The sequence below is a fragment of the Saccostrea cucullata genome, unplaced genomic scaffold (assembly GCF_032062105.1).
Source record: "Saccostrea cucullata isolate Sc308-1 unplaced genomic scaffold, CSIRO_AGI_Scuc_v1 ctg233, whole genome shotgun sequence".
NCBI lineage: Eukaryota > Metazoa > Mollusca > Bivalvia > Ostreida > Ostreidae > Saccostrea > Saccostrea cuccullata.
Window position 1 is genome coordinate 1 of NW_026925526.1, and position 11,768 is coordinate 11,768.

Here is an 11,768-nt window from a genome sequence, read left to right on the forward strand (position 1 = left end):
GATTCACTGAATACTAGTGATATTAATATTGATCCAGGCAGCATTGCACTAAAAATCATAATAAACCATATTTGTCCATGACAAGAAAGTGTAATTGGTTAGGGATCTCGGTTTATTCCCACTTAGCCAACATTTTGAAAAAACCTATTCCCACATACTGTAGCCAACATTTTGATTTTTACACCTGAGTGACCAACAGGCTATAGTCTGTTTTCAGGTATGAGTATAATTATATAGATTACCCGAGAATTACCGTACTACCATTGAAATGTGTAAAAATACATAAATTGAAATTAAAATTTTAATCAATATAATTATAAAATCAGAGTAATAAAATTAAAGTTCCAGAATTTTTTTTGTAAATATTGTAAAATCTGCAGTTTTTGAAAAATTAAATATTAATAAAATTATAAAATTAATTTTATAAGAAATGAAGTATTTAATGATGAAACAAAAAAGAAAAGTGAGAGAATTTTGAATATTCTAATATAATTAACATTTGAGATTAGAAATATTATTTATTTCTGAGTATGTAATATTTGATCATGGTAATTTATGAACACAGTAATCAAAGCTGATGCAATGTGATTTATTATCTGATGAAGACACCAGCTTAAATATTCATTTTATTTGTATAGTTTTACTCTACTATGGAAAATGCCCCTAAATTATTAAATAATTTTGGGACATTTTCCATAGTAGAGTAAAACTATACAAATAAAATGAATATTTTAATATGAATTAAAAAATTATAAAATGAATCAATTAAAAATACATGTATCAATGTTTGTACATTTTAAAATAGGCATGTTGCAGCATATTGTGTCTTTATCATTTTTAAAACAATAAAAGAAGGAAAGACTATATACAATCTAAATATAACCAATGAATTATGCATTTTTATTTTATAAGAATTATACCTAAATCTACATGTTTATATGGCATATCTGAGCTAAAATGTGAAAAGGGATTAAGTGTAAATATACAAGTGTAAATATACATGGTAAAATTAATCTGATATATGTTTAAATTCAAATTCTCACCAATTTTGAACTTGTAAAACCTAGCGTTTCTAGAGTTTAATTGACTTAAATTTTTTCTCCTCTCTAAATGTAAAGTCGACAAATAAATGGGTTATTGTTAAAAATCCTTGATATCTTTACTTTGAAATGTGCATGATTATGTAATTTACAAAATAACCCTATCTTTACATAAAATAATCAGAAAGTTTTTTTTTATTTTGATTATCTGATGTAACTGTTCTTAAATAAAAACATCAAATTAAAATAGACAAAAATTAATAAATATTTTATTCATCTTAAAACAGACTATAGCCTACCTGTAATTAATTTCTTTTGTTCTCCTCCTGTACCCCATTCCCACTTAGCCAACACAGATTTACCTGTGTTTTACCTGTATTTTTTCAAAATGTTGGCTAAGTGGGAAGACACCGGGATCTCTAAGGAGATATTGAATTTCACTTGTTGCTTTTCTACCAAGTGGTACAAAAAACTTCTAGCTAATTCATATCTGATTATTTATCTGCCTGTTGGTTCAAAGAGCCTCTTGCTGATATTCACTGACTCACAAATAAAAATTAAATATAAGAAGTGACTGTACTTACCTAGTCTTCTTGTTTCTCTGATGCTTTTCACTTCTGTTATCTTGTCCAGAGCCTTTCTTAACAACCTGCAAAATTTGATACTACTGTGTATTTAATCATAACACCATATTCTATTGATGATGTTTTGTACTTCAATCTTCTTTAATAAAATCTGAATTAATTAAATTCAACTTTACAAAATAAATTATGTAATAAGGAAAAAAAATAAACAATTATAAATATCCTGAATGAAACTACCAAAATTTTACACTGCCTGCGAAAATTCAACACTTAAAGACTTAACAGTAGTTGAGTACAATTATTATTCTATAGAAGAATGATAAATGGGACTATTCTGATACAGTACTCTGCCTCTAACTCAGCATCCTGCATGGCTGTCTTATACAGGCCCTTCAGCTTGTTCTTGTAGTATGGTGTTACTAAAAAAATGACAAAATTATTTAAGATAAAAGTTAATGTTGTCTTATCTGTTCTATATCAAATTTTGCACTTTTCACATGCACATTATATGTAATCCAGTAGCATTAAATGCTATAATACCTTGAGTATAATGAAATGTCTGAATAAATCATTATAAAAAATTATTTCAACTTTATCGATAAAACTATGACAGTCATATTCATGAGTAAAAAGTGTCAGTAATAATATCAAATTAATAAAAGAAAGAAGAAAAAAATGATTGCTTACTTTCATTCTTACTTTTTTGTTCCTGCTGCATTCTCTCGTGTGTCTTAGAGATGTTTGTTAGATTGTGCTCACCCTGGGCCCTTTCATCCTGTTTAATATTCCCAATGTGATAAGGTAAAAAAGAGATAATACCAGAAAAATAATACCCATTACATTGTGGCATGGTATTCAAATCAAAAGATATGAAATTCAAATTATCATTACTGAGAAACACAGTTTCCATAGACAAAATATCAGTTTTAATGATACTGTTATGTCAATTCAAAAAGAAAGAAAAAGTACAAGAAAAGAACTATATGGCGATCAATGATCCACTTATTCCCACTTAATAAAAGCAGAGTAAGTTTCTGAAAAATTACTGTAATACATGTATACAGGGCAATTTTTCTCACCCAATTTATTTTTGCCCATTCCACCCTACCCTAACTCAAAGGTGAGTGTATTTAAGTACACATGTACCTGAAAGGGTGAAAATAACATGGGGCAAAAATTACCCTACATACAGTATATATTACATTTCCATTCTCTCAATTAACATAAATAATTCATGTAACTCAATGGTGACAACGATTACTGGTAGGTGCATTGGACATGTTGGAGAGAATTAATCCATTCAAAATCTTTTTACTGTCTACAGGGTTATTTTCGCCCCGTGTAATTTTCGTCCTTTCATACTTGCAAACAATTTAGCCCCGTTTTAAATTCGTCCAATCATAGTTTTGTTTAAGAAATTACCGTATTATCCCTATTAACCGCCCCTGCCCCTATCAGCGCCACCTTACTATAGGTCTTTTTCAATTGTCAGGAAATAAGGGCCCCCTGTACAGTGATTAAAATTACCTAGAATCATTTCAAAAGTCTGCCAAACTTTGAAGGAAGTGAAAATGAAACTTGTTTATTATCCGATCTCTTGGTGGAAAATGATTCATTTAGCGTAATTTGGATGGATTATCTTCATTTAAAGTAAAGTTAGACATTAATTTAGAGATTCTTTGAATTTATTTTTTTTTCAAAATATTTTTTGAAGTTAAGATACAATATGAAATATTACAAAGAGAATACCAAAATAACCGCCCCCATTTTGCAATTTTCTAAGCACCCCGGGTGGTTAATAGGGATTATATGGTATACTGTATTCTTTGAATTTGCCTCGTTTTAAATTCGTCCAAATGAGGGTAGGGCGAAAATAAAATGGTGGCGAAAATTTCCCTGTATACAGTATTAATTTAAACATCCACTACATTTCGTCTCAATCTACCGAATGGGGGGGGGATACCTGGATCTGATGAATTAGGCCATACAACTCTTTTAGAAGGTCTTTGATTCGAGTCTCTGCGACAGCTGTGCTGGTAGAACTATCAGATGTAGAGGGACTCTGGCTGCTTCCCCCTCCTCCACTGTTTGTCTTGGTTCGCCCCATCTGTTTTGATATACATGGATCTAACAATAAACAGTTCTTAGAGATATCAAAACAAAAGATTTGAAAATTATACTTAATTCCTTCCACCATTTCTTTTTTTCTGCAAAAAATAAGCACCCAAAAGAGGACAAGTACCCTTTCATATTTCAGTCCTCATTCCATACGGGTGCATTGTCCGTACATATGTTTTGTCAAGCTTAAAACGAATATATATATATAGCTACCACACTGCTTACTGTAATTTACTATTTACTCACTTGTTCTTCTCAGTTCTGTTTGCTGTTCATTGTTTATACCGGAAGTTGATTCAAAATGGCTTGGTGTAAAATGCGGAGGATGGAGTCTCCACAATGACTCCAAAATGGAGGGTCAGAGGGTATAAGGGGTGGAGCCTCTTGTGTCAATTTTAATACATTTACCCGTTTTATCTTTCAATCATTTTAGAAACTGAATACAACTGGGTTGCTTGTAGAGCTCTCCATCAGTGATAAAAAGTGCTTGTCAGAATTAATTACTGAGTCTAGATACCGGTATGTCCCAAAAATTTTATTGCAGATAATTATGTCATGCATTATACATCGCAGATCACTTTGTCTGCAAATTATCAACAATTAAAAAGTATATTTCACATTGCTGTAAAAGCTGCAAAAGCTTCTGTACATGTGTAAACCACAAAAAGAAGATACAATTAAATGACAACTGAAAATGAAATTTAGCACAAAAAAAGATAACATGACTTTCTGTTAACAACAAATAATTACACTAATTTATATATATCTTTCTCCAGAAGTTTAGGTAATCTAGCTCTTAGCAATTTTAACATTTTGCCCTTCAGATATTTGATCTATACCAATAAAATCTGTCAAATTTGGGTTACTGCGAGATAGCAGTGTGAATCAGACAGTTTCCATTGCACTTAGCATCTGTTATACCTCATAACAAAATTTAAATCAAAAGCACAGGCTACATGCCCTTCATTTGTTTCTCGTATCTACAATGTATAGGTCATTTCGGTTCTCTTTTTGTTGTTTCTCTATCATGTTGTTTGTTTCTCATTCTTTTTAGAGCAATAAAATAAAATAAAAGCAGTTAATGGTCAGAGTTCTCTAATAAAACAATCAGTTCATTTACTGAATCTATTAACTAATTATTTTTAATTTTTCTAAAATGTTTTTGTGTGCAGTAGATTATATTGGGATAATATTTTTGAGTAAATAATGACATCACTGCACATTTCCAACATTGGACAGTGTCTTCGACAGCAATCAGATATTTCAGATGGTAATAGGTGTTTTGTAATGAGGCCGATATTCATTAATTGAAACCTTTATTTACATATCAGTTTGTTTTTTTTACATATATTGATCTGTATATAATATCACCAAAAGATAATGATTTTGATGCTATTCTGTTGCAGTCAGTCTCTGTTATCTTTAAAAATTAAATAATCAGCAAAACTGTTCCCCTCGTTGAAATCATTATTTTTGTTTTACTGTTTCTTGTTTCTTTGTTTCTGATTTGGTATTTTATAGACTTTATAAACAAATGTCATCAGATACTGTCAAATTGTCATCACAAAATCAGGTTGGGAGATATAAATGAGTTTCATTCACTCAACTTCAATGGATTTTTTTTAATTGTTGGTAATGTACTAAACAAGTTAAAATGATTTAATAAGCTGCTAAATTTACGACAAGCACTATGCTCCACCTCCTGCATCATTTACACAAGAGACTCCACCCCTTGCACTCTCTACCCTCCATTTTGGAGTTTTTTAATTAAAATTTGCTTTTAGGAGATCTCTTTATTTATTTGGTTCCTTTGAATTCATACTCATGAAGATAAAAAGTTGCAAAAAGTATAGAATATTCTTTAGCAGACTACTATAACGACTAACAAAGTAAATAATTATAATTAATGTTTTACATTCGAGTTTGGTATACACTAAATCTTTAACAAATTTGCCAAAGCGCTTTTGATACGATAAATTTCATTGGCCAGTGGTAGTTATCAACAAACATGGAGGAAATAGGCGTGTTCATATGTGGTTGCATATTCTTTCCTTCATGTTTTGTCATAATTAGATATTCTTTGTATAAGTTCTTTGGTTCAAAGCTTACAGATGGTGACGTGCACAATGTTACAGAGAAGTAAGTATTTTTGGATAGACAGAATAACTGTCACTGTGTCAGGAGGAGTGAATGTCGAAGTTAGGAACTAAATAGTTAAAATGCCATGCTATTTTCATTTTGTAATTTTTAATTAAAATATGTTAAGGTGCGAGTTTTGAATTGATAATAAAATCAAAATTTGATTGACATGCACATTTTATAAATTTTGTATTGTCTAATATGGAAATTTCCACACACACTGGAAGTTATAATCAATGTAAATATTGTCAATGAGTATATGCATGTATAAAAAGGGAATGATTCCCTTTTTAATACATACACATACTCAATATTTACATTAATTATAACTTCCATCGCCAGTAGAAATATCCATTATAATTTGGATTTACTATCATTTAGTCTCTGTTTTTGATAATTCAGGTGTGTTTCAAGTATTCAAGCAGCAGTAGCAACAGTTGTTGGTTTAATAATAGCAATCAAGTGCCAAAAAGAAATCATGACAGACAGGTGTGTATATGTTACTGCTTTAACTTGATTCCTCCAAAAAAACATTTTTTTCTCTACATAACCAATCAACCTCTTGAATAAAGCATTTATATGTAAAGATGTCATAAATCTCAAGGTTTCAAAACAATATGCTGAACACTTGCAGATTCTACAAAGTTCAAGATACGGTGAAGTACTTCTGACAAGTTTAGTCCAATGAATTCCTTGCCTTAGCCTGTATATGTGCATATATTTATTGTTATATATGTGCAGTGATTGATGCATCATTGTTGTGCCCTAGGTTGCCATACTTGCTATTGCAGCATTTTTAAAAAAATGTATATAATCACCTATTATTCAACTTTAAACCTGCTTTTAGAAATACACACTGCATCTGCAGCATCACTGGCTAGAAGAAGGAGTGTTTTGTAAAGCATTTGAGATTTTTTCATTTTGTCATTCATCATGCATTTCAAATTCTCCAATTTCATTTCAGATATATGTTTTAATTCTTTGTGTACATGTACATTTAGAATATTAGTAAATTGTTTTATTCATTTGTTTCAATAGATAAATATTTCAGTCTTCTGTTCTGCTTACATGTATTATGAACCACTTGACAAAAATTAGAACAAATATTCTTTCCTCTAAACATGCTAAATGAATGATATTCATATGACTTTGATACCTTTGTTTTGTTTAGTTTGTTCCTTTTAACAAATTTTTGTTTCCTTCATTTTCTTTCCGACTCTGAATCTTATTCTCCACTCTGAATCTTTCTAGAACTGAATTGATATTTGTGAAGAAAGAACCGAAAAAGGATGAACAAAATAATTTTTGAAAGGACAAATGAAAATTGTATTTTCCAGAAGTATATGAATATTACAGGCATGTAGATGTCACTTCAAAATTATTATTTACTTTGTAATATATCATAATATCTATGATAATAAATATTTATGATTTGGAATATCACTGTGGCTTTACAGTCAAAGAATGCAATTGGAGCATTGTTTGATGTCAGATAATTTATATTGCTATTTTTATTTAGAAGCATTTATTTATTAAACCAAAAATAATGGTTGAAATATACCCCCTATTGTTCTTTTGTAAGCTGCATAAATATACAATGTATATGCAAAAAGCTGCCTAAAATGCACCGTAAAACATACCTATAGCAAACATGCTTGTAATGAATCAGATGTTTCATTCCCATTGAATTTATAATATATTGAACAAATAACAGATCTTGTGTATCAAATTACGCTACGTAGCTTATAGGGAAGCAAAATTGTCGGTCCCTGGCAGTACGTTATAAACATGTTTTGATGTATATATATATATTTTATAAAAAAGTTTAAAAAGATGTTTGATTTAAATCTTAAATCTTATATGCACTATTTTAATGATCATTTTATTGCAAAGGATATGTTGGAAAGATACAGGTACAGAGAATTTAGAGCAGGACACTTAGAAATGCATGCTTGATATCAAATTCTGAAGTCATAAGATTACTAGTAAAAATATGCTGATAACTGAAAAATACTTCACCTCAATTTATGATTTTATTAAGCTATAACTTCTCTTTTCATTGCTTTTTCAGACATTGGCTGACCAATACATATGCAATTTTTGGGATACCCTATTTCACTTATGACACCTTTGCAATGTACTTTTCATATATCTATACCAAACCTGAGGTACAAGCCAGACCTTTTCTACAAAGACTTAAACATTTTGCTGAAAACTCTAAAGCAATGCTGTGCCATCATCTTCTCTTGCCTCTAATTTTATTCCCATCAATAATTGTAAGTATTGTCTATAATTTTCTTCACAGTTTAATGCAGTTCTATATACATTTACATGTTTATCAAATTGTAACTAGATTGTTGAAAGATCATCTTAAAGCTGTCTAATTAATTTTACATTGTAAACACTTTGATAAGACTATGCTTGATGTTAAAAAACACATCACAGAAGCTTTTTAAGGAAAAGAATGTACAAACATTTATTTGTATTTGTAAAATAAGTTTTAAGCTTTTTATATGGTCAGTTTGTGTGAAAATTACATTTCTTTGTATTCAAAGAACACTACATGTATATACATGTATGTAACTTTTATAAACTTAGAATGCTGAAGTAAAGACTATTGTTTTTTGCTCTTCCAGGTTTTCCGTAAAGGATTAGGAGACTTTTTTGTTGGAGTTTTGTATATGTGTGAATTCACCATTCCCTTTATCTCAGCAAGAATGATTCTAGCTCAGGTAACACTGAAATCAATTAACCTTCTCAAGTAAGACCTTTTGTGGTGCACTTTATGGAGCACATATGACATTTCAGAATCTCAGTAATTAACATACATGTATTATAAATTACAGTGTGGTAAGATTTTCAAATTCATTTGCAATTAAGCCAGGACAGGCAAATTTACTTACTAACATGACAGTAATTAGATTTTGATGGTTATATACTTAGCCCATGATTCAATCATCATTTTAATGATTGCCTTTGAGGAAATTCAAAATTCATTCATAAAAACAATTGGATTTTCTTTTAGATCTATGTATTTAAGTCCAAAATTTCATCTCTTTGAATTGAAGGCTAAATATTCATCAACCAAATTTTGATGGATTACAATACACCAATGAATAAATTCAGAATCAGCTGTTAAACATATATCATATACAAATGATCAATAATCAATCATAGTGAAAATGAAAACTGAAGTTTGAACTGCATGACACAGGTGTCTATTCCTGATTCAAAAAAGGAAATCAAATTAAACCAATAAATGGAATCCAATTACTTCAACCTCAAATTTGGTTTGGGGAATGTCTATGTTTTATACTTATCTGCCATTCAAAAAGCAAGATCAATCACTAAATTGAGGTAGAAAGGTATTTGTTTTAAACAATAAAATAACTACTACTGGGGTATATGTATAATCCACAGAATTTTCTTTAAATGTATCTGCCTTTATTGATAACTTTTTTTACTCTCAATTGAAAATTTTGAATTTAAGGCCATATAAAATTGAAATTTTTTATCTGTTTTTAGCCGCATTGCCGATTTTATTGAATTTTTGATAAAATAAAAAGTTGGTATTTCCGGGAAAAAAAAACCTCAAGTTTAGTATTCAAATATCACTTCCGGTAGCCATGACAATGAGATTTTAATAATTTCGAGTACATTAATGTTTTTTTAAGCAGTGGATAAAGCAGAAATTTTGACCAGAAATGGAAAGTATATCTGTGATTAAAAGAATATCTCTATGTTAAAGAAAATTCGGAAATTAAAATTAAAAAAAATACCTCCCTCATCTACTTTATTGCCAATAAAATGAAAAATAAAAGCATCTGTTTTGGAGAAAATAGGCCTGAGAACCAGGGAATTAAATTTAGATAGCCTAAACAAGTTGCAAAATTTAGTAATAATAATTTCTAATTTTTTTTAACTTTTGAAAAAAAAGATAAAGATCATCACTGATAGGTTTGTCATTTATGCACATTGTTATGTAATCTTCAAATTCAAAGATTTTTGTTTCCTTTTTATGTATTTGGGGGTTGATTAGTTCATCAACATTTTAGATGCTATATTTTTTGCAAGACAAGTGACATTTGTGATTTGTGGAGAATTTACATAAAGTTGAAATCAATATGCACATTTATTTGATCCTGATTCCTATGACTATGTTTTTATTGACAGTTACAGATGAAACACACATGGTACTACATTGTGGCCGGACTTTCAATGATTGCATCATTCCTCATCTCTCGTGTGCTGGTTTTCCCATTTTTGTATTGGAGATATGCAGTTTACAGAGGTATCTCCCTTTCTCAGGTTCCCCTTGGGATCCCCTTGAAGTGTAATATTGGTTGTCTAGTCATCTTGCTTCCCCAAATCTACTGGCTATTCCTCATGGTGCGAGGTGCAGGCAAGGTATTCTATAAAATCTATTTCAAATCCAAACCACAGTGATACAAAGTGGATACAGAGTTTTTTGCAATTGGTTCCAAAGACCTGATATTGCTTTTTAGTTATGTTGATACAAGTACCAGCTGAAAGAATTCCAAATATTTATACATTTGTTCATATTTTTTGTTTATTTGTTTGTTTGTTCTTTATTTGAATATTTGTAATAAATCCAAAGTGTTTTAAAATTAGTAGTTTTATTAGTAAAATGCATACATGTTAACCTATTGTGATGAAAAATAGGGAGATTCAGGCCTCAAAAGCGGTAGCATTGCGCGCACGTTGTTTTACGCTTGGATTATCGATATATTTCATGTAATATACATGAATGTAGCCTTAAATGAAACCTACAATAATTAATCTTAAATATCAAAACTTTATTAAGTTTTTTACAAAAAATATTATGCTCAAATGATTTTGTCAATAGTAAAGAACTGTTAATTTAATCCTTCGAAAGTATCATTTCATCTGACAAATTGAAACACACCATGAATAAATATCTTGCCTATTCTGTTTTAAATGTTGATTGGATCTCGTGTCACTTCCTGTCTTTGTGAATATAAATACATTTGTATCTATCAGTATCCATTTATAAGTATATAGCTTTAACTTCTGTTCAAAGTGCTGATATAGCCTAGAAGCAATAATTTCTGAATGTTATTCAGTTGTAGATAAAACAAAGAGGATATTCCTAGATCTGAAAATGTTTCTTAGGTTTATATAGAAATTAATTCACGAATATGTGACATTTTTTGGCTATTTTCATGGAAATTCATTCAGGGAAATCGAAGGAAAATCCAGAGTTTTGCCACAATTTTAGTTTTTTTTACTTTGAATGTATCATTTGGCGAGTGAAAATATTACTTTTGTTCAAAGAAAATAAATTGCAGTGTTTCACTATTGAAAATATAATAAATTTTTTATTTACCATTTACGATGGAGAGTGCTTATGATGGATTCAATTGCATGTGACAAGATAAAACATGGTGACTATTTTTTTTTGGTGTGATTATTTAGCAGTTGATGTGTAACTGATTTATGAAATTTTAATTTGTTCAAATATGCTCAAATATTTCAGGTCAGATGAATGGAAATATGTCAACCTTAATATACATGCTTGGCCTAATGTGAACCAGTATAGATTTTCTGACATTTATGTACTGGCCACTGTGTGTTACCAATACTTATTTTAAGATATATAACAAGTCATAAAAATTTATTGTTGTTCTAACAATTTTCTTATTGGCATGTTTAAAGGATAACTCATTTAATATGAAAGGAGAAGAAGCTACATTTCTTCTTAAATGTCAACTTTTGGTTTTTCAAGCAGATTTAAGACATTTCCACCTTAATTTGATTGATTGATATATCCAGGATGTCAAATGTTTTTTGATTTTTATTTTGCAAATTCTTACATTAATTTAACTGTGTGCCCAATAGAAATAAA

General features: G+C 29.7%; 2 protein-coding genes across 2 annotated transcripts; one reads left to right on the plus strand and one right to left on the minus strand.

The window, feature by feature from the left end:
- Positions 1-1,538: 1,538 nt before the first annotated feature.
- Positions 1,539-4,021, minus strand: LOC134269103 (SAGA-associated factor 29-like). The gene is made up of 5 exons (XM_062751327.1): positions 3,968-4,021; positions 3,588-3,731; positions 2,312-2,399; positions 1,971-2,043; positions 1,539-1,689 (listed from the first exon to the last, which is right to left on the minus strand). The coding sequence occupies exons 2-5, from the start codon at positions 3,729-3,731 to the stop codon at positions 1,539-1,541; spliced, it is 456 nt and encodes a 151-aa protein (XP_062607311.1). The 5' UTR covers positions 3,968-4,021.
- A 1,693-nt stretch (positions 4,022-5,714) lies between these two features.
- On the plus strand, positions 5,715-10,503 carry LOC134269104 (TLC domain-containing protein 3A-like). The gene is made up of 5 exons (XM_062751328.1): positions 5,715-5,881; positions 6,284-6,370; positions 7,953-8,157; positions 8,518-8,613; positions 10,055-10,503. Exons 1-5 carry the CDS (start codon positions 5,751-5,753, stop codon positions 10,325-10,327), a joined length of 792 nt encoding a protein of 263 aa, XP_062607312.1. The 5' UTR covers positions 5,715-5,750; the 3' UTR covers positions 10,328-10,503.
- Positions 10,504-11,768: the final 1,265 nt, after the last annotated feature.

Bases quoted from the DNA above. Each gene is read 5' to 3' on its own strand.
- LOC134269104 (XM_062751328.1), top strand. From the start codon at position 5,751: ATGGAGGAAATAGGCGTGTTCATATGTGGTTGCATATTCTTTCCTTCA. The intron at 5,882-6,283 runs GTAAGTATTTTT...TTGATAATTCAG, and splicing joins GTGCACAATGTTACAGAGAA to GTGTGTTTCAAGTATTCAAG. The intron at 6,371-7,952 runs GTGTGTATATGT...TTGCTTTTTCAG, and splicing joins AAAGAAATCATGACAGACAG to ACATTGGCTGACCAATACAT.
- LOC134269103 (XM_062751327.1), bottom strand. From the start codon at position 3,731: ATGGGGCGAACCAAGACAAACAGTGGAGGAGGGGGAAGCAGCCAGAGT. The intron at 2,400-3,587 runs GTATCCCCCCCC...AATATTAAACAG, and splicing joins GCCTAATTCATCAGATCCAG to GATGAAAGGGCCCAGGGTGA. The intron at 2,044-2,311 runs GTAAGCAATCAT...TCATTTTTTTAG, and splicing joins ACAAAAAAGTAAGAATGAAA to TAACACCATACTACAAGAAC.